This window comes from Podarcis bocagei (genome assembly GCF_964188305.1).
Source record: "Podarcis bocagei genome assembly, chromosome: 1".
Taxonomy (NCBI): Eukaryota; Metazoa; Chordata; class Lepidosauria; order Squamata; family Lacertidae; genus Podarcis; species Podarcis bocagei.
In genome coordinates, this window is record NC_138125.1 from 71,506,490 (window position 1) to 71,532,479 (window position 25,990).

A 25,990-nucleotide genomic window follows, 5' to 3' on the forward strand; every position below is an offset into this window, starting at 1 on the left:
AAACAGAAGTTTGGACTAGTTAATTCTGGCAGCAAATAAAAAAAAAACTATTTCATGCTATTATTTTAATTAGGTTAGTACATAATCTTGTTATACTTCTATCGTAAGTGGAATTTGATTTACAGAACAAGTGGGATCTGCAAAAAAATGTTGCAGTGTAGAGTGCTCCTGTTCAGGTTACCAGTCAGCTGTTCCCATAATAATCCCTCCCATTCTTGTTTTATGTTTCACTCCCCAATAATCAGTCAGAATTCTGTGGCCACAGAGCATGCTATCTTCACTGAGCTGTTTTGATTCTTCACCACCCAAGGGTTTATTCCTTAAATACTTTCATAAACCTGCTGATACCTCTTCCTCCTGTGTGTGAATGGTACCATTTTGGCAATATATAGATCCACACTTGGAGAACTGAGTTCAAAATTAGTAAATAGGATGATGATGCTAGGGAAAAATGCAGAAACATTATATTTACATCCCTTTAATATTGAACAACAAAGCTTCTCTTTGTACATAATCCAATCCAAATGTATTATAATTAGCACTTCCAGCATGAACAGTCTTTATTTACAATCTGTGAGTTGGGATGGGAAAGCTAAAGAAGATGAATCTTCAGATTGTGTATGAAACACACTTCAAAATGTATTATTTACAAAGGTCTCAAAATTCAGAACTCTTCTGTATGTGAGAAACATTTAAAATTGTTCCGCTTCCAAATGATTTTTGAAATGATTACTGTTGTTACAGTTTAAACTCATGAAATCTTCAGCAATGCCTTCATTGTTTTTGAGTGACTTCAAAACTCATCCCAGTATTTCTATAGTAGCTGCTGCTTCCCTGTAATCTGGTTTGAAATCTGATGTAAGTATAAGCAAGAAAAATTAACATAAAATCCTAATTCTGTTGTCCTGGGCAGAGAAAGAGTCTAAGAGGTGGACATCATATATTCCCAAGGTTCATGTACAGAGACATTATACACATGAAATGTTCTTCACTCTTGCGTAAGGTGTGTGCAGAGTATTAGTAAGCAAGAATATGTCAAACTTTTTATAGATTTCAGCTGGCGTGGACCTTTGTTGATTGAAAATAAAATGTAAATAAGTCTATTGTTCCTTTAGCCATATTAGGAGTTAATCATCCATTCCTGGTGTTTCACCTTGTTGTATTCTGGAAGCTATTCTAATGGCTTCTTCCAAAGATTGCTGCTCTCCAAGCTGAAATAAACAAAATGTTGTACTGAAATACATTTTCTGCTGCAAATTAAAAACATTTTTTTAAAAAAAATACTATACTGTGTGAGCTAGTTTTCTGTGGGGAAGTAGTGCATGTAAATCTCTCCCTGAAAAACAGGGTGGGGTTGCAATGAAACCCCAGGCTAAAACAGATCCCCCCCCCTTTAGTGTGGTGCTTTGAAGTCCTGATTCTGGGATTGCAAAGTGCTAATTCACCTGACATCACAATGATTTCACTGTGACATCAAGTGACTGACAGGCAGGCAGCCCCACCTACCAGTTAAATTTGGCTGGGAAGGCCAATCCTGATAAGGATCTGGATGATGCAAAAAAGGTTCCCCGCCTCTGCCGTAGATTGTAAAGCATAGGGACAAAATAAATAAATCTGTATTAAAAATAACTATCTGAAGTTTATTCCATACTTACCTGCACTGCAATTTGTGTTCCATTGGATGTTGCCAGCAATGTAACAGGTCTAGAATCTGCAGTTACTAAATGATGCCCATGTTGCTGATGTCCAATTTCTGGTGAAACACTATGGAATGCTGCTAAATCTTGAGCCACAATGGCAACCTTTGAAATAAAAATACAAAATTTGCTAAACATTGGAATATAAAAAACGATCACTCCTTTAAATGCTCTCTTGCAAAGTGCCTCTCATTCTTAATATTCTTTAAGAAGTAGATCGGGCATTACACTTACTTCTGTAAAACAAGAAAATCTTTAATAAAAAAAAGAAGTAGTAGTAGATCAGGCTTATCTGACAATTGTTTAAAAACCCCTGTATCTGTGGCATGATTTAATCATACATGGACAAACTGAACAAGCTCCAGTTAAGCCTTGTGCTCCACCCCCCTACCTTAAGGGCCTGGAGGAGGACTTCTGCTGAGTTTTGTTTCACTAATACAATCCGGGCTTAGTGTTATGTTCAAACCAAAGATCCTGGTTTAAAATGAACTTTGGCTAGTTTAATGAAGTTGGCTTATAATGAGGCTGAGCATGCTTATTTGCTTGGGTTCATTCAAGTTTGTCCATGTAATGCTAAGTAGCATTTCACTGAGTACTTAATACTTAGTAGAATTTCCATATATACAAATACATCCTTACATATATTTAGTAGCAATATTACCTGCTGCCCTTCAGTGCCCTCTGCTGTGACCATTGCAACGGAATGTGTTCCCGCAGAAGAAATAACTGCATCATGGGCAGGGACTGTGATTGTGGTGCCATCTTGTGTTACCATAGTGATAGTATTTCCAATGGCCTGCATGTCAGCCTGAGATATGTTAACCTTAAATAAAACATAATTGTTGAATTAAATGGAAAGAATTATATTTGAGTTACAGACCTTAATCATACAGTATTGTGCATTTTTAGCAAGCAAGATGTTAACCTGTCCAGGTAGCATTGAAGATAAACACCACCAAGTTTAAACAAGCTAAGTAGAAGTTAAAGCATTAAAAAAAAAAAATTCAAGCTTCCATAGTAACTTTAAACTTTCTACATCATATTGTTCAATGACCATACTACTTTTTTCTATTACAATGGTCCCACGTTTATTTGTTTGCTCAACGTGTCAGATGTTAATTACAAAATTAAAATAAATCTTAACATCTTCTGCCCATTCATAAACTGTCCAAAGGTTAAAGAAGAGGGAAAATGGAAACTAGATTCTTGGGGCATTTTCTGCTGCATCAAAAACAATAGTTTTCTCCCCTTTTCTTCAGTCCTATGTGTTTGATTGGAGCCTGTCCTAATGGTAGAAGTCAATAGGAACAAAATTTATTTCTGCAACTTGTAACTACTAGAAGATTCTCACTCTAGCTTTCTGCCAGACAATGTCAGTAATTAGTGCTTACGATATTACTACATCAGAATTAGTTGTATGCCTGACGCTTTAAAATAGAACCATCATAATACCAATTGAGTTTTATGTAGGTATTTTAATATTTGTAAGCATAATCAAATGGGGTGACTAAATGGAAAGATCTCCACTTTTGAAAGCCATTTTGTAGGGATAGCATTAATATGCTAAAATACTCACATGCTGAGTTCCATCTTGGGAAATAAGGGCCACTTGCTGACCCAGTCCTGTTTGAGTCACTGTAGCAACCTGTGCAGAAACGACATCCTCTCCTTCTACACCTGTTACATAAGTTATCTGAGATCCTTTGAGAACATCTTCACCTTGACCTGTTTAATTAAAAAAAAGATGGGCTTAGTTCATATGCAAGCTACCGTAAAAATGAAATGAAGAATTATGCCAGCTATCCTTCGTGATTTGCATTCATATCATGTTTGCATAGGTTATAATCTAAAAGAAAGACTGTGATTTAGCTTTAGTTAAATATTAATCTTTGCCTGCCAGAACTGGGATACAACGATCATCAATGGTCCATTCAAAGAATTATTCATTAACTAACACACTTTCCTTCCAAGGAAAAAGAGAGGCTCCATTGTGTAACAAGTGATGAAACAGTGTAGTATCTAAAGAAATGTTTAACCCCAGCTAAATATAAACTTTCATCCTAATCTCCTTTTTTGTATGTAGTAATTAGGAATCCCAGAGTTTACTTAAAAGGGCTTAAATTGCATTGTATCAGCAATGGGGCAAGGAGCCAGAGAAATGAAAGTCCCTTCCACCAGTCCAATGAGCTTGAAGACAAACCTTACAGACAAAACCAATTAAGAAGCTAGACAGCAAGCAGGGGTGGCTCATAATGGAGAAAAAAGGGCAGCTTTAACTATGGTGGGAAGCAAGAGGTAGGCTCTACCCAAGATCTATATTGGGACCAACGTTATTTCATGTATTAATAAATTACCTGGAGTGAGGGTTGAGTAGTGAAATGGTTAAGCTTTTAGATTAATCAAGACCAAAATTATTCCAGGTGGTGAAAACCCAAGCAGATTTAAGAACTCCAAAAACTCTCTCAAAACTGGATGAATCAGCAACTAATTTATGTTGCTAACAAAGTAACAAACATCAAGACAACAAGAATATTGATGGGGCTGAACTGGGAGTGACTTTTCCTAAAAGAGATCTTGGGGTTGTGGTGGACAGCGCATGTAGCCGTCAGTTTAGTATGTTGCATACTAGTGTAACGAGGCACAGCAGAATAGCCACACACCCATTACCGGATTTGAAACATGGGGCATTCAAAATAGAAGGCCACACAGGTCAAAGAATCTGCATCACAAGGACAAAAAGAAACACAATATGATCTAAAACCAGTTTGGTGGAAGCAGGCACTGCTTTGGAAGTACTAAATTGTCTACCACTTCATACCTCACCCAACAAACAAACAAACAAACAAACCCTTGCTGCTAAGTACAAGTAAAGTGGTTTTTTAAAAATTCCTTAGTTTCAGTGCTTTAGTTCCTCCTCTGGTTAAGATGTAAGAAGTCTTTGAAAGGTGTAACAGTTTAGGTTGCTAATATGAGATATAGTCACATACCTGGAGGTGGCTCAAAAAATGCTTCTTGCTCCTCCTCTATTGGCTCTGTGTCATTGTGTGCTGTCCGCTTGTGCATCGCAAGCGTGGAAATCTGCTTGTACGTTTTCCCACAGTGATTACAGTTATATGGTTTGGAATGTGTATGTACGACATGATGTTTATATAAACTGGAATACTCTGTAAAACGTTTATCACAGCCAGGGACTGTACATACATACGGCTTCTCCCCTAGACAGAAAGATGACAAAAGTAGTAAGGAAAACAGAATAAGAGAAAAACAACTACCAGACTTTTAGAAGACATCTGAAGGCAGCCCTGTTTAGGGAAGCTTTTAGTGTTTAATAGACTATTGTATTTTAATATGCTGTTGGAAACTGCCTAGAGTGGCTGGGAAAACCCAGCCAGATGGGCGGGGTATAAATAATAAAATTATTATCATCACCATCATCACCATCATACCTTGCTTTCCTACACTCCGGCTACTCTGTCTCTTCTTTCCTAACCTTCTGTTTGCCTTACCACACTACAGGATCAGAAAAGGACAGCCAATGGCAAACAGCACCCCTTAGATCACAGTAACTCAGCCAATGGCAGCTGGAAGCAGCTTTCTTACAGCCTCGCCCCTTCTATACAATCAGGCAGCTGGACTATTCATTATCAGAGATGCTTTCTCTGTTACAAAATATCCTTAGCACATGACAATGCATCTAATTGCCAAACACTGTTCTGTTTATTAGATCTGCAAGTCTGTTATATGGGATGTGTGCACAATTTAAAATGTTATTGTCCCTTTAACTGAAAAGAACACACACACAAAATAACCTCTGTCTCTACTGCCACCCCCACTCACAATGTTTGAGAAATATAAACATTATTGAATGCCAAATATGTAAAAGAATGTACTTGAGCTATGGAATTAGAAGAACAATTGTGGGATTATCATAACAAGAGATGGGACCAAACTACATGTTATGTTAATCATACAATTTAAAAAGTATGTTTGGTCTCCCTCCCTCTCTATTGACATGTGGGAAGGAGGGTTATTTTTCAGTAAACAGTAGGGTTGTGTGCCAGCTCTGGACAAATCCCAGACCCCAAACTGAATCAGGCCAATCAAGGGTTTGTCCCAAGTTAGTTTAGACAGCTATCAAAAGGGGTGGTGGTGGTTGGGTGACTGCATGTTTCACCAGGGTTTTAAACGTGGTTGGTGGTGAAAAGGAGACAAAGGCAGAGACTCTGGTCTGTCCTTCTCCCCCTATCTCCTTATGCCAAACACATGTTTATAGAAGGCCACACAGTTTTTTGTATTTTTAAAACTAATTAAACTCAGGGCTATACAAGCCCCTCTCCTGAATTCAGTTTGGGACTTGGTTCAGGACTGCCCTATGTCTAATCCAAGATGCCAAACTATGTCATGACCTGGACTGGGGCGAGGCATAAACAGTACCTTTGGAGGAAACAGCAACTTTGAATATTTTTGTTGGGAAACCAGTAGGGGGAGCAAAGGATGAAAGCCCCATTCCCACCTGTGTGGCTGAGTTTTCTCAAGAAAGGAAGTGGCCAGTGCTAAAGACACCTTTGAAACTGTGTGCTTAACATTACATGTGATTTCAACCTATGTGAATTCTATTGTTTATAAAATTTCTCACCTGTCCTTCACTATAATGTTCCAGGATGCGTTACAATATAATCATACAATTAAAAACCATTTATACAATCAAAAATATTCCAAGCAAAAGCAGCACAGTATAGTTTGAACAAAACAGAATAGGTCCCACACAGAATAAATAGATACATTTTCAAAACTATAACTGGAAGTCTTTGTCACATCTAAAATTATTATAAGTAAAATTCTATCTTTCAGATACCTGTATGTATTCTCACATGATTCTTGTAATTAGTTGCACTGGCAAATGCTCTTCCACATCCTGGCTCTGTACAATAATAGGGTCTTTCCCCTGTATGTGTCCTGATGTGAACCTTTCTTATGTTCGATGTTGTGAACGACCTACCGCATCCTTCAAAGGGGCACTTGAAAGGTCTTTCACCTAGGAAAACAAAAATAGAAATAGGCTAATCAGTACACTTACTTTAAAGCATCTTACGACTCCCTCACTTCAGTTATATGTAAAAAATTGGTACTAAGTTACATGTTAAAAAATTCATAGTAAGTTTGTTACTAAGCAGCACCTCCAATCTTATCTTCTTTTGTCTATTTTTATTATGAGCTATACATTTTGGCGGAGATTTAGGTAAATATCTGTTTCTAATGCCTGATTTGTAACTATATTTATACCAAAACATACTTTTTAAACTTGGGGAAGCTTAAGTATGCAGGGTCAGAACCATAAACAGTTGAAGCAACAGGGGAGGAACTTCAGGATGTGCTACTGTTTGCTTCTGCATCATTACTCTCATTCGACACGCAAAGGGTAGGAACCCCCTAGAAGCTGCTGAGTGTATGTATTTGCAACAACCCATCAACATCATTATTCAGATTGTGTATGCATAATATATAATTCATAAAAACCATCAAAAGGTAATTTTGGTACTCAACAAAACATTTTAAAAAGGGCAGTTGGGATACCCTCAAGGCAAAACATTTTGTATATATTATGCAACGCAGGGAGCTCTTTAACAAACGCTGGCATTTCTGCCTTTCAGTTTGCTAGTTATTTGGAAACGACATTCTTCAGATACAAACCACAATCCAGAGTGCTAATTCAGGGAGTTTATGGGACTGTGCATCCCCCGACAAATAATCGATTCCCGCCCCCCCTTCTGTCACACTCCACCACAATGTCTGAATATCCCCAAGGCTTCAAAAGTGATTTGTCACAGAGTATGAAGAGCTGCTGCTTGAGAAAGAAAAAGTCAAAAAGACCCATTTTGCTAGCTTTAGGGTTCTCTGGATTGTGGCTGGAATTTATGAAGTAAAGTTTTAGTTATTCACCTGTAAGTACACCACTAGACATGTTCAAATGTCTAGTATCAAATTCACCTATGAAGTAATTCTAAAAATAAAAATGCATCTGTTCCCTACTGTTTAACTTACACACAACTATCTTAAATATGGCTATACTGATCAATATTAAAAACCCTTCAATGAATGTTATATTGCTGGCGTACCCTCATGCTGATGTGCTGTATTTTCTCATGTGCTTTTGCTAAGAACTGTCGAATCTCTGTATACTTTCATGCCACAGAGAGAAGCCTAAGAGGGATGGGTGAAAGCACAATTTTTATAATTCAATGTATTACTGAGATATTTATCTAATACCCCATCACTATTCTACAACACTGGAAGCTAAAAAACCTTCAAGGGTAACTATTCAGAAAGGTAACTATTAGCTTTTTGGTGAGGGGGGGGGCACCCTCTGCACATCACTCCTTAGTATGTTTTGTCAGTTTTCTGCCAAACAGATGTATGAGATTTTAAGTGTACATGCTATAGTGTTATGTTGCCATAGCTTCTGTAATCCTTACTTAATGCTGTGTATCAAATTACAGGCAGAAAACAAGTGAAACAGACTTAGATCCGCCCAGCAACACCCTTTCCAGTTTTAAACATAAGGAATGGAACGTCCAGAAGAATGTCACACAACCGGTTTATAAATCCTGCCGTTGATATTTATCACTTTTTTCAGAAAGCAAGTAGCTGGGTTATGGTTACTTTAGAGTAGAGGTGGGGAACCTAGGATTCTCCAAATGTTGTTGGGCTCAAACTCCCACCATCAGTCCCAGTCAGCATGGCCAACCGTCAGGAATGATGGGAGTTGCATTACAACATCTGTAGAGCAGATGGGAGGGGAGGTTGCCTGGGGACATGACGTCACCACAGGAAAAAATGCCCCCTTTTACACAAGGCTTGGGGGAAGAAGGGAGGGGCCAGAACTACATGCAGGGCTGGTTGAGAGAGGTTACAGTGGTACCTCGGGTTAAGAACTTAATTCGTTCCGGAGGTTTGTTCTTAACTTGAAACTGTTCTTAACCTGAGGTACCACTTTAGCTAATGGGGCCTCCCGCTGCCGCCGCACAATTTCTGTTCTCATCCTGAAGCAAAGTTCTTAACCTGAGGTACTATTTCTGGGTTAGCGGAGTCTGCAACCTGAAGCGTCTGTAACCCGAGGTACCACTGTATATGCAAAGACTGGCTTCTGCTCTGGACTAAAGCTTGCAACAAGAGACACTCTTGGGATGTAATGTTCTGCACTCCCTCCATCAAAGCTCAGGTATAAATATGTGTAAATAAACTTAAAGATACTAGTCTCTAGCATGCCTCATTCCAAAGGTACACAAACCCTGGTTAAGTGCAAGGACCTCTGCAATCTCATGCACTGCTCAGCAGAGATTGTATGAGTAACTTTGTTCTAGGGTCAGCAAAATAGAGTAAAGTTTTAGATTCAAGAATACATGCCATTTCACACATTACGTTTTTATAGTTACTTATGAGACAGAAAGTTCAGTTGCTGCAAAATGCAGCAGCTAGATTTTTAACCAAAACTATCTACACAGAGCACATTTTGCTAGTGTCAGAACAGCTACAGAAATATCAGTATTTTTGCTCAATATTTTGTGTAAAGAGTAAAGGAGTTGCAATTTCAAAATATTGAAGGCTTCAAAATAGATTGTTAGACCAGTTAAGAGCTCAACAGAGAGCATGCTTACCATGACTGCAGAAGTCAAACTGTGATCAATCAGTTAGATTCCATAAAAACCCTCCATTTTCTATACATGAACTGTTATTATCAGAATAATAGACAATGGCTACAATAAATATGCCGTGTACCTGTGTGTGTTCTGATGTGCTTCTGTAGGTCTCCTGAAGTCTTGAAGGACTTAGTACAGTTTTCTTCTGAACACCGATATGGCTTCTCTCCGGTGTGGGTTCGGACATGGCTTTTTAATCCATAACCTTGAAAAATACAGTATAAATAATGTTTTAAAATCTAAGACTATCTGGATGATCATAACCATCTTGTCTCAAATTTTAAACATCTTTAGTTCTACACAGACTTTATTTTCCATTGATCTCCATGTTTTATATCTATTTATTTCACACTAGCAAAATGGAAAACCGTCATAAGTCCTGCTCTTGAGACCTGAAACACTGGCAGCTCTTAAAAACAATGAACCAAACTGAAACACCTGAAGGCAAACTGCTTCAGAATATAAATTTTAGTGTAGTACTAATTAGTGGTTAATCATCCCCTTAAAGTCGAATGGCTTTATATCTAGAAAATCTCAAAATCTCTTTTTATGTTGTTTTCCTCTATGAAGACCTGTATCATTGAAATACCTCCTCCTCCTTTTGAATGATAAACTATTTAAAAAGTTAAATGCTTAACCTAGTCTTCATGACACATATATTTACCCAATCACAAAACCAAATTTATATCTAAAAGTCCCCAAAATAAGCAGTCATGTCTTCTTAACTAGACATGTACAATTTCTGCTAGTATTCTTTTCATTCATGCAAAAAGTCATCAGTCAATCTATAAGAAACCTAGTCACAACTTATCATTAAAAAAAATTAAAGGTGGGGGGCATGAAGGAATCCCACGACCCTACCTGTTGCAAATGCTTTTCCACAACCTGGATGGTCACATTGATATGGTCTGTCTCCTGTGTGTGACCTTTCATGTACCTGTTGAAAAAGGCCAATCATTTCAGGCTGTGATATGTATTTTTCAATGTAAGTTTTCACTGCTCCACAACTGGGGCCTTATGAGGCAGTCATCTCAAAGAGTCCTTACAGACATATAATCAGACCACAAAAGCTTTTGATCCAGCAAAGAAATCCTGTTGGTGGGGATGGTGGGTAAGTGACCGTTTGCCGGTTCCCTCCTTCCCCTTGCAATCCCCAGCGCCACCTCCCATAATGCTCCACAGAGTGCCCCAACCCTCGCAAGAGTGTGGGAGGTGACACGAGAGGCTGCAGAGGGAAGGAAGAATCAGCAGAAGTCAGAGGGACTTTCCCCGAGTAGAAGTCTGCTCAGGAGACATGAGCAAAGCGTATATTCAATCTTATTTGTACAAAGCGGTGGGAGGCCACAGCAGAAATCTAGTTGGTTATGCCTGACAACAGGAATTAGCTATGCCAGACCTATGTCCCCTGTGCAACTTGGTTGCTATCTGAAAAACACAGAAGTACTGTGTATGTAAGAGTGCTTGGAAGGCACTTGGTGGTTTTTAAAAATAGGGACAATCTAACAATGTTGTAGTCAAAATATCTAAAAGGAAAGATAGCTCCCTCTGCCCCCAAATCAAGTAAACATCTTCCTCCACAGAATTAGCAAAAAAGCTCTATGCCTTAAATATACATTGTGAGGCACCAGGTTTAAAATATTCACATTATTTTGTTTGCAAGTTACCAGCTGAAGGAGCAAACAAAATCAGAAGCTCTATCACGACACACAACTCCTTTAAAACTATCAGCAATTCAACATTATCCCGTTTGGACCACAGCCCCATTACCCAGAGAAGCTAGAGGCATAAAGAGTCTCAGTCAGAAACACAGATACAAATACACAATTATTGTGCTTTACAGAATCATCTGTCAAATAAGGTCACCAATGGAGAAAACAATGAAAACTGTGCCACTTAACATGTCAGTGGTATAAGTGGTATTAAGGACACAAATTCAGATTGCAACCTGGCCAACTGATATACAATTGCATGACTTTATGGCCAGCATTATATTGCCAAAAACAAGCTTTGATACTATTTCAGTGAATACCTTAAGATGATGAGCAGTGGTGTACAGTTTTCCACATCCATCATAGTCGCACCGAAAAGCCTTGTCTCCACTTGACTGTGATTTACTTGTCACTCTTGTACTATGGCTTTGCAAGACAATCTAAGATGAAAGAAATGACATCATGAACATTTCAGACATATATTGAAACATAAAACTTTCTATGAAATGTGGATATCTGTGTTTCCCATGTGATTTAATTGCTAAATGCTAAAATAATTAGCTTTGTATAGGGGTGCACTGCTATGAGTTCCCTGAAATGTTGAAAAAAATCCCAGGAATTATATTAAAAGATCTGTAACATAGCATATCACCATGTAACACGGAATATCTCTTCAGGGAAATTTGCTTATAACCATACTATAAATCCTTTGTCAATTTAACTCATGTACCTACATTCTTCTCTCAAGCAATGTTGAGATAGTGTGAGGGCTAAGATTAACATAAGAACATAACATCAGATAAGCCTACTGGATGAGCCCAATTGCCCATCTAGTCCAGCTTCCTGTTTTCACAGTGGCCACACAAGATGCCTGTAGGAAACTCTGCAGAGCCCTCTTCCCTCCTGTGGTTTCCAGCAACTGGTATTTAGAAGCATTACACAACTGTATTGACAACTGTATCCAAGGCTTCTCTGTTGCACCACCCTGGAGTTGACACAGCAACACCCCCACCCAAAGACCCCATTTCAGCCCTGATCGGGGCTGGCAGAATCTGTTGTATACAGCAGATCATCCCCTGGCAGGGTAAGAATTGATCTGAAAAGAGATTGTCTGATTTGTATTTCTTCTGTTGTGAAATGGTACCAGGTGCCTATGGCTAGAAGATTGGAGTATAAATAAAAACCTTGCATATTCTTGCATTCTATATTTAGATTTGTTTTTAACTGTCAAGAGAATGTGTGTTTGCTTGACTACAAATATATCGGTACCTTTCTTTCATAGAAACAGAATTATTTCCAAAGAGAGAAAGAGAACATCCAGGTGTGCATCTAATAATGGAAGTATAGGGTACTGCTGTTATAAGCAAGGTAATTATTGTAATTACTCATAACTTATAATACTTCAAACACTTTCACCTACTTTAATTAATTAACACTCATTTAGTTTCCTCACTACTTAGTTTTGACATAACTTTGGCAATGAAACTTCTCTCTCCAAATAAATACCTCTTCAGAACAATCCTATGCTGATTTATTTGGAAGTAAATTCCACAAACAAGGTAATGGTAACCCCCAAGCCACAGTGCCAGAGAGGGTTAGGATGAGGCAGAATTGTCTCTCTGAAAGGCTCCATTGGTGGTGGTGCTCAGCCATTGTGGAGATCCCCATTATGCCTGCTGAAAGCCCAGCAGAATAGCCACCCTGCCCCACCTTCTGTGCTGGCCAGCTCAAGCTGTACTAAACCCCGCATTGCAGATTAAGTTGATAATATATCAAAAGGCACAAAAGTGAAAAGTTAAACTAGTGGGGCCCAATCTACCCCTATAGATTTTGTGTTAGACAAAGCTTTTGGAATGTGATACCAAAGCAAATTATTTTTAATGTTAAACTGGAGTCATTTTGAAATTTAATCATATTTTTTATTTCCAGTTAGCACTTTAAAGGGGTTCAGTGGACCCCAATAGCAGATTTATAGTGTAAAAAAAAGATGTTGAAGGTTAGAGGTGCAGGAAGCCCATCTTATTTTGCATATGCCCAACTTATTCATAAACTAACTGGATGGAGACACCTTTTTATGAGCAGCCCTCCTGCACACAGAAGGGGCCTCAATCCAGTTAGCAGCTTCCCCACACATTGCAGATTAACCCATTCACTGTGGCCCCCCCTATGCTGGAGCGGCTTTTCAAGAAGAAGAGGGAACAGGAAAACGTAACCTGATGCCAATTCCCTTCCACCAATGTTTCTCAATATCCAAATGATTAAAACCCCTCTAGTTAGGTGGATTTTATTCTCTGCAAGATAGTTCAGGAGGCAGATGACTCTGGGAGGAATATACTTGACAGCATAGCCAATCTAAAATGCATTTCTTAGATACAGAAACAGAAACATTCAAAATGAAATAAGGCAGCTTATGAATAATAATAATAATATTTATACCCCACCCATCAATTCAGTTCAATTATATCATGATACATACCTGCATTTTTTTATCTTGTTCATTGTCTCCTATCATCCCAGTACTACTAACATTGTCACTTCCTTCAATAGACACCTAAAATAAAGAAAAAGCAGAAATATATTTTGAAATAAAGCTATGGGATGCCGGGCACCATTTTGAATTAAAATGGTGAACCGAGACATCACTTGGGCCTCTTCTCAAGATATTGTTGCCAAACTTGGCACGAGGGTTCCCAGGGTGGAACTCATGGCCTTCATCTGTCTGGATGCCAGGGGCCATTTTAAATCAAGACAGTGGATTGAATTGTGACTCCATCCATTTTTTGGCACAAATTTCACCACCACTCAAGATATCGTTGCCAAACTTGGCATGATGATTCCTGAGATAGGGATAGTAGCCTTGTTGAAGCTTTGACAAGATGGCGGACCAGAATGTGACTCTGGCATGACTTCACCTGATTTTTGGTGTGATGGGTCCAAACTCCCAAATTACACTATCAATTTTAAAAAGACAAAAAATATTGTGTTTTTTTAAAATCCTGGGTATTGCCAGGAAATCCTCACTAGTGGTCAAGGATTAGAATTACTTCCTCCTAAATGCAGTACCTCCTACTTTTCACTTTGCCTCACATGCTGCACTACTTCTCAACATTCACTAAATTAGATTTTACTACTTTCACGCAAATACCTTCTTCACTTTTAACAGATTGTGTTACTTTTCTTCAGCATCTAGATAAAGGTCTGTCATCAACTTCCATCTCTCACTAGCTTCAAAGGAATCTACCGTATTTTTTGCCCTATAGGATGCACTTTTTCCCCTCCAAAAATGAAGGAGAAATGTGTGTGTGTCCTATGGGGCGAATGCAGGCTTTCGCTGAAGCCTGGAGAGCGAGAGGGGTCGGTGCACACCGACCCCTCTCGCTCTCCAGGCAGCTATCCACAAGCCGTGGGAGAGCTGCGCAACTTCGCGCAGCTCTCCCATGGCTAGCGGAGAGCTTGCCTGCACCCAGAAGCTTGGGGCGCGCTGAGCTCAGCATGCCCCAGGCTTCCGGCTTCACGCAGCTCTCCCAAGGCTTGCAGATAGCAGCCTGTTCTGGGGGCTGGGGAAGCTCGGGCTTCCCCCGCCCCAGCCCCGCACCTGGGGGGGGGGGAATAATATTTTTTTTCTTTATTTCCCCCCCAAAAAACTAGGTGCGTCCTATGGGGCAAAAAATACGGTAATATTTTCTTCTGCCTTTAATCATCTCTCCTACTGTCTACTCTTTGATTACAGCCAACCTGCCTTTTGCTTTGCTTTAAATTAATCTGATTCTCATCCCATCCCATCCAGTGTAGTAAACATTTAGTTTGATTATATGTTCTTTTAAATTTCACAAAGCAAATACCATACAAAATTAGGTGTCCTTCAAATATACCTTGGCTGCATACTGTTCCAAAGCAGAGATGGTATCTGGGTCAATAGTAGCATCTCCCGTATGAAGGCCTGCCACTGTGCCATCAGCCTGAATGGCTAAGATGGTATCTGATTGTGGAACCTGCACTGTATGGTGAATATAAGCAGTGGTACCATCTTCTAGCTGTACAGCTTGCAGGGCACTCTGGTCATAACTGTCTGAGAAATTATTTAAAGACAAGAGACAATTGTAATTAAATTGTGTATAAACTGTTGAAATGTCATCAGCCCAGTCCTGTGGAACACCCTGCCACCAGTGATTCAATGGGCACCTTGTACGCCAACTTTTAAACACCTGCTGAAACCTTTTCTGTTCCACCAGGCCTATGCAGGAAATTAAGAGTATATTCCTCATAATTATCTACTGATGCTTGTTTTTAATTCTTTTGCTTTTAACTTGCTTTTAATTTTTTATGATTTTACTGCATGGTTTTATATTGTAAACTGCTGTGATATATTTCTATGATACAGCAGTATATATTTAGACCAACCAACCAATCAACCAATAAAGAACATATAGACCACATTTTTGTGTGTATTTCTTTCAAAGGATGGACATGGTTAATCAAGTAATACTGTTTTGAAACCTCCCTTCACTTGTATGGAACAAAAGGTTTGAATATTGAAGCAGCTGACAATTTACTATATAATGTTTAAGACAATGACAAAAAATGATTCAGTTATTTGTTTATTGTTAGCTGGCAACAATGTGGAGTTGGAAATTAAACATAATAGAAATGACTATTCCAAATGCATTTTACCTTTTGAAGTGTGATGAATGAAAGCTGTAGTTCCATCCTCAAGCTGAACTGCCTGTCCATCTTCTAAACGAAGACTATCTCCTGTATCAGGAAAATAAAATTTCACTTCAATTACTTAATGCATTTATGATTTGCAAGACCAATTTTAACATTTTATCACCATTAGAAAATAAAATTGCTAAAAAGAGTAAACTTCAAAAAATAACAATATTTTAATTTTGAAGTTACAATTAAATCATTTATTATATTGCACTCTGACATTAAGTCAACAGCTTTAAACTTGTATTCACTGTAATATACTTACTACTTTTAGACATGGGAACATGTTGAACGTAGGCAGCTGAGCCATCTTCTAGCTGAATCACCTGACCGTCCATTAATTTGCCATCTGGAATATATGCACATTAAAAATTCAAGTGACTATAACCTCAATCAAGAAAGAGTGATCCACATGCAGAAGCAATTTTCTTTTTCTTTTATTTACATTTTATAACAAACAAATTTATATAAAACAATCAACACATTCCAAAGGTCACAGCTGAAGTAGCATCTTATACAATTCAAGCAGGACAGACCTGCCCCTTAAAATACCATGGTACATTTTTACATATCTGCATCATTTCTAGGTCTTGCTTGCGGCAAACCCCTCTCATGATCCTTAGCATCCCACAGTATGTGCTAGTATTCCAGTATTTCTTGCACTATAAAAGATCCTTGTATGGCTCACCTGCACCATAAAAAGCTTTTCCTGAACACACCAGATAATAATGACTGGTGCCTTGTTTCAGGGAATGAAACATGTTCCGAGTTTGAGTTTTGGAGCAGGGTGATAAGGTCCATTTACAATCTTGAATACAGGATCAGTATCCTACAATGCAACACTGTATGCATCCACTCAGAAGTATATTCCATGAAGTTCAAAGAAACTGACTTCCATGTAGGTGTGTATAGAAGTGTAGCCCAAGTCATTCTAAAGGTATGTACATTAAGCACTTGTTTTCTACTTATTTAAAATGATTAAACAGTGAGTCCAGAGATATTTGCTTATGGAGACTTTTCTCTCTCATGCCTGTTAAGACACGGAGCAGGCATTAAGAGTCGTCTGCGACCATGAGCACAGTTACAAGGGTGCTGTGTCTTCAGTGTTAACAACTAATGTATTAAATGTATTCTGTATTAAAAAATGAGTAGAATCCAGCTGTGCCCCTCTGATCACCGGAAGGAGTTTTGACTAGTGGACACCTTGTGTTTTTATATTGTAAACTGCCCTATGATCTTCAGATGAAGGGCAGTACATGTATAGAAATTTAATAAACAATAACAAAACTGAAAAAAGAAGGGAGGCAATTCCCCTTTCTCCTGTAGCTCCCCTGAATATCCATTCAAGTGGGATGGGGTACCTCCAGAACAGCTTGAAATATGGCATGGGGGACTGCAGGAGGAAGGCTGAATTGGCAAAAACTCCCCCCCCCCATTAGCACAGCTGTCTGCTGGATTAAAAAACCCTTCCCATGAGAACAAGTGCGCCAGTTGGATTTCACCTTTAGACAAAAAAATGTGTGATCTTCTGTTCAAGCCTGTATTGATATTTACATAGAAACACAATTCAACTTTGTAAGGTGATCTTGGTATGAAATGGCAAACATCTATGATATTATTTGGTTTTCGATTAAACAGCTAGTTGGTTGTAGCAATTTTAAACTCGAAATATACCTTTAGAATTATGTTGAATGTAGGCTGTGGACCCATCTGAGAGCGTAACTGCTTGTAAGCTTACTCCTTCCATGTTGTCCAAGTTGTCTCCATCTAACAACAACAAAATTCTCAGCGTTACTTGATGTTCATAACACATATTTGTCCACAATGTAATGACTGTTTAATGCATAAACTATGGAAAATAAATTTTAGGGTCAAGGAAAAATGGTTCAGGCATTTGCTATAGGTTCCAATTATCTTATGTGATGCATTTCAAAACCCCAAATGTCATAGTATGCTTTATAAATTCATCAAGATAGCCATTTTCTTGTCCTGAATGCCACACTGATTGCCACTGGGATATTAATCCAATTACTCACCTTGCACAGCTACAGCCTCTGTTAAACAGAGTGTTACATGCTGAGCCTCCATCCCCCCTCCTGAAAATTCTGTCATTCCCTGAGAGTCTCGATTTATCTGGGCTAATAACATTGTCTACCTAAAGGGAAAAGAAAGAGAAATTTTAAAATATTAACAATGGATTCAAGACACTCAGAATTTGTTTTAATAGTATTCCTCACACCAAGTAATATTTCTGATGAATTTTTCATTGGAAAACATACCATTTTGCCAGTTCTTATAATTACAGTGCATACTGTTAGGGAGAGCATGCAGAAACTTCAAACCACAATCCTTGCTATATTGTAAGGATGTTGTTACAATACTCACAAAAGGTCTCACAAAAGTATAGTCCTGGTTGTTGTTTTTAACTTCTAGTACTCAAAGAATGTTTTGAAGGTTCAGAGTGTAATGAGTAAATTAATAGAAGTGTTTTAAAAAATATTTTGATAATTTTTTGTGCCAGTATAAGTCTAAGATTCAGTGCTGTCTTCTATTATGGTAACAATCAATGGCAATGGACACTTTGGGAGCTTCAAGGAGCACCTCAGCTGCTCCAAAGCTACCGCCATTTCAGGGTGTCCAGCACCACCACCTTGGCACCTACCGTCATTGCTGCTGCACCTCTCTCTCTCTCAAACACACACACAACCCCCCCCCCTTACCATCCCCGCTTTTCTGAGCCACTCAAGTGCTTCCTCTACTTGGAAGACAGCTGCAGGTGCAACTAGAGGTATGGAACCTTTTTACACCAGTGGGCACATTTCAAATTTTCAATGTGTCATATAAGCCAGTCACAAAATGGCTGTGAGTATGACATGTGTAGTGTAAAACATTAGAGAGAGTATGCTCATTGCTGCTCTCCCCCCCTGCTTACCAGGGAAGTCAACTATGTTCTGCCCGTTCTGATTTTTTTTTTACCCCCACAGAATGAGGCTGTTGTTTAAAAACAGCATGCTCCAGTATCAGGAAAGATATGAAAGGTGGACACACCACACTTTCTCTAACACATGCACACACAGCGTTCATGTGCACTCACCATAAACATGCAACCGGGCACAAATGCCTCTGTCTCTCTCACACACTTGCACCCCACACCTACATCTACCCCCCTCTCACATACAGAAACCACACATACTTCTATCAAATCCCATACTTGCACATTTAACAAATATGGCTATTCTCATTGTTCCTTCTTCTGCCATCTTTTTTTAACCCTTCAAGGGGAAAAAGAAGCGCATCCACACCAGGTCAACATGGCTAGCAAGCAACATAGCTGAGCAAAGCCCTGTTGATCTCCACCCCCACCCCCCGTGGAATAAAAATCACACCATGCAGCAAAGGAGCCACATGCACCATCTCCACATGGCCGGTAGGTGACAAAGCTAAGCAATGACAGACACCCCCATTTGCCTGTGCTTGTGCAGAGGAAGCCTTACGCAACCACAGACAACTACAAATATATATACATATACATATAGAGAGAGAGAGAGAGAGAGAGAGAGAGAAGGCTTTTCTTTATTTATGCTACCCATCTTCAATTACTTTTGTTTGGATGAGTGCGCAAAGGAAGTGCATTTTTCCTTTCCCAATCTCTGCAGAGATAGAACATGCTGCCCCTGGCTCTCTGATGTGTATGTGGTGCAGTATATTGCCAGCTTTAACCTTAGAAACCTGAAATAATATAATGTAGTATTACTAGTGTACCAGGAAGTCTTTAATGCCGCCATACAGTGTCCTTGCTAGAGTGATCAGATCACAAAATAATTAACCTTATTTGAAATCTAATATAATAATGATGCACATAACAGAGTGCCAATGTGAATATTTGTATATGACATTGAAGTATGGTTCAGATTTCTTAAAGAATATAATAAAGCCAGCTATCTCTAATATGTCCTTGGTGACTTAACAGAACAAATATTAGTAAACATTGCTATTCCCCTTTGGAACAATTATTTCACTTTTGAAACTGATATCCAGAGGCACTGTACCTTAATAAAGAAAATCCTGCTATGATTTTGAAGGCTTGGGACAGAATCTACAGAAGCAGGAGTGGAGTTCTGCTAGAACAGCATGCCCTTATCTTTTTTTCTCCTCGCCTATGCATGCCTCCAAAATCTCCTCCAGAGTCCTTGAACCTTCTTGGCAGATTTGAAGGCACAGAAGGCTGAAGGAGAGGCACGTGAAGACCAGCTGCATGAGCAGAACAGGTCGGTGTTCTCCTTGCACAGAAACGTATTTTATTCTTAACATGGTTGAGAATTACATGTTTGCTTTTTAACACAAAAGCATTTTCCTAAGTTAATAGGCTAAGCGTAGTGACTTGCCTTAGGTCACCTTGTAACTTCGTGGCAGATTTCTGTAATCGTTTCCCACATTCCACAAAAGACAAACTAGAGAATAGTGGTAGCTGAATCTGGCCCAATGATGCAGAAATTGGGGTTTATTTGTGTAAGATTTTGAGAGCCAGAAAGGGTGTGGGTGATGGGCACTGAACCCAGCATGCTGCTTACCTTTCTGCACGCTGAATGTACATTACTGGGGCTCTGCTGAAGAGAAGCTGTGGGCAAGGAAAGGGTTCTGCGCTCATTATTATTATGCCCTTTGCCTATAAAATCAGAAACCTCCCAACTTCCCCATTCTACACAATTGGGGTGCTTCCATTTTTCAACACATGTAACTGCTACCATAACATCCAGTTTGACTTTTGAGCTCAGGAACATATCACTTTTATCAGGACAATGGAAAAATTTGTGTATATTAGAGAACTGCTTCAATTCAGATGCTGACTTACTGATAGTTGACAGAGCATCCCTCTATTCAACAAGACTAATACAAGCAATCTGTCGTATCAGTCTCATTTTAATAAATATTATTCGGAAAATGAAGAATAAATGAAAGTTCGGTTTTAGAAACAACTTCAGAGTCTAAAGGCAAGTTCAGAGACTATTTAATGAATATATGTGCGAACCACCCTGAGATCTACAGATGAAGGATGGTATACAAATATAATAAAGAAGTAAATAAGCAAGGGGTCATATAAACAGGTTGCCTTGTATGTTTTGTATATATCCATGACTGTTGGAAGTGATATGTCTTCAAAACAGAGTTTGTTTGTTTTTCCTGGAGATGACAATTGTGAATAGCTGGGGAGAAAACAAACTGTGTGGTATGAACAAACTTCTTGACATACTCCCATAACAAAGGAGTAAAACAATTTAATTTTTACTTTGTGGTGCCTTGTCATCAGTTTTCGCATGCAGGGTTTGTACCCTTCTGAAGAACTGGTATCATGAAAGTTGTGCTTTACAGAGTTATAGAGAAGTTGCTCAACAGTTAAGAGTGCCACTTAAGCTTCGCCATAATTCAAGAATGCACTTAACCTACTTATTTTAATTATAGTAAACTATTTAATTTCCCATTCTAGTGTATAAATATAAGTGAAATATTTCTCTAATAATCTTATTATGGAATTAATCTATGTGAAATACAGACTTCTCAAAGCATAATTTAGGCTTAGAAAACTCATGTGGTGCATAAGAGTATATGGTTGTATGTTGCCCACCCTTGGCTTACACCCAGCTGCGGTGATACTTTTTGAGGATATCAGCATGCCTCTCCTCTGCCAACTATTAGAAAACGCACTAGCATTTTTTAAATGGACTGGAAATATTGGTGTAAAATATGCCATATCATTCTCTCTAAAAATCTGAATTTGTATTATGATCACATTTGAACAATTTAAATCTGAAGCCATAAGGAGGAAAACTCACCCATGAAAGCAAGTCTTCGTAAGGCTGTGCCCAGAACATTCTATAGTTTAGAGATACATGAAGACTGGAGCCTCAGCTCATCCACTCTCTCCTCCTGTCTGCCATCTAGGGCAAGGCAACGCCTTGCTATTCTCTCTTTGCAAAAAGAGCTTGAATTTGATGTTCTTTTAATTTTGTGCCTTTTTATGTAACCATGCAGGCCAACAGAAAAAGGTGCCTAGTGGAAACAGCACCACATTTTGGCTGCAAGTGAAGAACTGAGCATACTAGATTGCTCTCAATTCCTCCTTTGCAGCCATGGCTTGAAATTTTCCCACTTGCCATCATATTATACCAGACACAAGGTAGATGTAGTTCTCCCGAAGTGTTATCACAAGCAAAATCTGGCAGCATGGTAGGTCTAATCAGGCCTATGGGCTGGAGGTTCCCCACCACTGGTTTAGTACAATGTGGATGAGGCCACATTAGGCCTTGAGCTCATGTGTTCCCATGTAGACAAAACACATCAAATTAAGTTTTGCTTTTAAAAATTCTCAGCCGAGTATTCAGTATGAAACAGTGGTCCTAATTTCTAAATAAGCCGACTACAAACCATTGGTTATGGAGTTGGGTTAACTAGCCATTGATAATAATCAATTTTAAACCAGAACCCCTGGTTTGAATGTAGCACCAACCCAAGATTCTTTGAAAGTAAAACTAAATTCGGTGAGAGTAGAGGGTTTGTGTATTTGGGCTCATGAAGGCTTGTCAATGTACTGCTAAACAATGGTTTTGCCGTAAGTGCAAACTGGGTCACTCTAACAGATATGGGAACTTTCTTCTAAGTTCTTATGCTGGTTCTTGATCCTTTGTAATTAGCATCCTTTAGTTCTTATGCTGTCTCTTGAACTTCTCTTGTCCTTCTTATGTTTTATTATCCTGCCAGCATTGTGAACTTCAAATTGTATCCTGCTTTGGGAATCAATCTGATTGAAAATAAATAAAAGTATGCATGCTTAAAAAATGCAGCATTCTGTGTTCAGGAGCATTTTAAGTTAAAAGGTCTTGTAAAATACATCATAAAAGTTTCTGCGAAGTTTTCCCCAAACACAGCATATATGCAGAAGATTAGTAATGTTTATTTTATATAGCTATGCTATTGCTAAACAGCATGTATGTTAAGTTTCAAATACTATTACGGTGTCCTTTAAGTCTCTCAAGTGACATTTGTTAAAGTTATACCTATGCCACAACATGCCTCCATAAACTTAAAATTTCTATTGAAATCATGAAAGTGAGTCTCTAAACCCCATTCACTTGGGACCTGCTTCCTAGCAAACATGTGCATGACTAGGTTGCACATTTTTCTTGGATGCTGGCCAAACAATGTGCAGTGTGGAAGAAAATCCCGCCTGCCCTCAACATTTAGTCTTGTTGTAACTGAATTTTAACCACAGAACCGAATGAGGATTTAAAAAACCCGGGCCTGTAGTAGACAGGCACCACCTTAGAGGAGGCATTTCTTTCCATAGTAGGGAATGCCTCTTCCCAGAGGGTCTCTGTCGTAATCCACGCATGCATAGCATAAAACAAATAAGCTACTCTGCTTTCTTTGGAACCTACCACCCTTAAATCTGCATTTATTTGCTTGTTAGCCAACCCAAACTCACGTGTTATTTAACCGATCGCTAACCGATTGAAAAGCGATCGATTAAGGCTGCTATCCTAAACATGCTTCCTTGGGAATGAGTCTAGCGGGTTCCAACCACCCCCGTGTTTGCACTGCGCGTGTGAATCGGCCCCCGCAGAACGAAGGGCTTTATAGGGACAGCAGCCACATCTGCTTGATGCTGGAGGAGGCAAGGAAGGGGCCGCACGAGGCGCCTCCCGCGCAGCTACGCAGATGCTGTGGGAAAACGAGCCCGGTCCAGTGACGCAGCCGCCAAAAGGAGGCGCCCCCCCCCCAGCAGCCCACGCCCCGCGAAAGTGGCCTGAGCGCCCCCGTGGCCCGAGTTTATTGTTTCATGTGAGAACTCTCTCCCTCCTCGGGGACAAAAGCATCGCGGGAGAAAAGAGCGGGAAGCACCGAGGCCTAGAAGGCGGGAATATGGAGGAAGAGGGAGGCGGGGGAGAAAGCGCGGGCGGCGGCGGCGACGCCTCGGCTTTTATTATTATTGTGAGCCGCGATACGAACGCGGGCTGCCCCCTTTCCCCTCACTTTCCCCTGCATACAACGCCGCCGCAGGGGGACTAAGGCAGGCCGAACCCAAGAGTGAAGCGTCCCAGCCGGAGATGGCGGCGGTTAGAATAAGGCACACTGGGTAAAAACACATTTATATACGAACCTCGCCGAGAAATTTTCCAACAATTCCTCCGTCCGACCACCATGCACCAGGACAGGAAACGGCCGTCTCAGCGCCCGCCCGCCTACTCCAGCGCCGCCCAGAGCCGTGCGGGCGGGCCCCGCCACCAGCACTTGTATAAGGCTCCATTGGACAGGCTGCGGCAGAAAATACCGCCCACGGCCACGATTGGGCCACTGACCTACAGGTTTCATTGTCTATTGGCTGTTGCCGGATAAGCCCGCCTCCGCGCCACATTGACTCTCTATGCTGGGTTTGGGGCCTCTGGAGGCGCCATTTTGTATCACGTCGCACGAGGCGCTAGTGTGTCTGCGAGGGAAAGAAGGACGGGCGCCATTTTCCCCTTTTGTTAGCAAAGCGGGAGGATGCGCTCGGAGAGCGGATATCGGCTGGCCTTCGAAAATGTCCCGTCCCCCCCTCCCCCGGCGGTAGTGGGTTTCAAGGGAACCCCCCCCCCCTGGTTAGGCAGATTCTAACGTGGGGAAGGCGAGTGAGGAAGAAACTGGGGTGTTACGGCTTTTAGAGCGGCCAACGCCGTCTTTCGCCCTCGGGACTCGGTGGTGATGGCAGTCGTGGGGGGTAGGCTAGTCTTTGCTTTTTCACCCCGAGAAAGGCTGTGTTATGGCCACCGGGGGTGGGAATTGAACGGTCCTAAGAAGTCCTTTAATCCCCTCCCACCCTGTAAATCGACATCATGCATATTGATGTTCTATTTAGCTGGAGCCATTTCCTATGTAGATAAAACCTCTTAACAGCATGGACGACTTCCCACGTTACAGACAACGTAGCAGGGGCCTGCTTTGCAAGATGCATCGGAATCCTGTAATATACGGCAACTTGGCTGCCCCCGCGCCAAATCCATCTCCTATCCTGGCCAAGCGTCACTTTAGAAGGGAAGAGGTATCTCTTTAAGCGGCTGTCGCACCTTCACAGTTCACAGAGGGGGCAATTTTCCACCATTGCAGTTTTGTCTTGCACAAGCAGACATTCCAGGAAAGATTTATAACTCACATCTTCTTACAAAACGCTCAAGCCAGCATCTTATGGTTCCCTCTCCTGGTATTACCTCAGAATAATCCTGTGGTGTAGATTAGGCTGGGAAAAAATAGTGATTGGACCAAAATCACTCAGCAAAATTTATTCCCCAATTTCAGATTGTAAAACTGAATGTTTCAATTGTGACTACAGCCAATACTACCAAGATTAAACATTCTATAAAATTAGAAAGGAAACTGCCATAGCTACTTTATACCTTGCTTTAGGAGCCATCACATGCTATTTTGGACACAAAGCATGCATTTGTGAAAGGCCACCTTCATTAATGAAGAAAGGACACCAAGGCAGAGAAATTTGGTAAAACAAGTGTCAGAACAACCAAAGAGTATCCATATATTTGTGAAGTGGGATCATGGTGCCACTTACATTACAAAAAAATAATAAATCCCTATGCATCCTTACCATCTGGGTGGAAATAACTAGACTGCAAAGAGCCCTGTGGCAGTTCAAAGATGTTCAGGTTAATTGTTGCTGAGTCAGTGGGCTGTGATCTTAAAATGGTCATAGCAGCTCTATAGTTTCTACTACCGCATATTGAGAGCATCTTCATGCACTGCTGCTGTAGCATGCGTTTTCCCATACATGATGTTTGGCAGTTGAAACCAAGAGGATGGGGTTTGTCACATAGGTCTTTTAATATGAAAAAGCTCCAAAATGTTTGCACCCACACTTTGGAACTCCCTGCTTATTGAAATCAGGCAGGTACCTCCACTGTGCTTTCTCAGTGCATTTTTGATTAGACTAGCCTAGCCAGCAGTACAGGATGTTGAGGTGTTTTGTTTTTAGCTTATTGCTTATCTTTTATTTTTAAATGTTTTACTGGTACTTTTATTGTTTTTGTAAACCACTGAGATTTTTCACAAGCAGTATAAAATTTTATGAAATAAAGGCGTAGAAAACTTTTGGCATTACTATCGTGTACTGAGTTATAAGCAAATAATTAAGCTG

The 25,990-nt window shown here is 40.0% G+C and overlaps 1 protein-coding gene across 6 annotated transcripts; it reads right to left on the minus strand.

The window, feature by feature from the left end:
• Positions 1 to 462: 462 nt before the first annotated feature.
• ZNF143 (zinc finger protein 143) lies at positions 463 to 25,898 on the minus strand. Of its 6 annotated transcripts, XM_081176626.1 has the most exons (17): positions 23,969 to 25,898; positions 19,414 to 19,542; positions 17,850 to 17,968; positions 17,488 to 17,580; positions 16,079 to 16,162; positions 15,775 to 15,861; positions 14,976 to 15,172; positions 13,580 to 13,654; positions 11,424 to 11,543; positions 10,256 to 10,331; positions 9,474 to 9,599; positions 6,553 to 6,732; positions 4,685 to 4,912; positions 3,274 to 3,422; positions 2,359 to 2,520; positions 1,656 to 1,802; positions 463 to 1,211 (listed from the first exon to the last, which is right to left on the minus strand). In XM_081176626.1, the coding sequence occupies exons 3-17, from the start codon at positions 17,959 to 17,961 to the stop codon at positions 1,128 to 1,130; spliced, it is 1,920 nt and encodes a 639-aa protein (XP_081032752.1). In that variant the 5' UTR covers positions 17,962 to 17,968; positions 19,414 to 19,542; positions 23,969 to 25,898; the 3' UTR covers positions 463 to 1,127. The 6 variants fall into 6 exon arrangements, with proteins under 6 accessions (XP_081032752.1, XP_081032751.1, XP_081032756.1 ...); XM_081176625.1 differs by lacking the exon at positions 19,414 to 19,542 and having other exon boundaries at positions 23,969 to 25,897; XM_081176630.1 differs by lacking the exon at positions 19,414 to 19,542 and having other exon boundaries at positions 15,775 to 15,855; positions 23,969 to 25,895.
• Between the last annotated feature and the right edge of the window lie 92 nt (positions 25,899 to 25,990).

Excerpts from the sequence above, each read along its gene's own strand:
- ZNF143 (XM_081176626.1), bottom strand. The coding sequence starts at position 17,961 with ATGTTATTAGCCCAGATAAATCGAGACTCTCAGGGAATGACAGAATTT. Across the intron at positions 16,163-17,487 it reads CATTCAACATAATTCTAAAG|ATGGCAAATTAATGGACGGT; the intron begins GTATATTTCGAG and ends CATATATTCCAG. Across the intron at positions 10,332-11,423 it reads CCACTGCTCATCATCTTAAG|GTACATGAAAGGTCACACAC; the intron begins GTATTCACTGAA and ends CTTTTTCAACAG.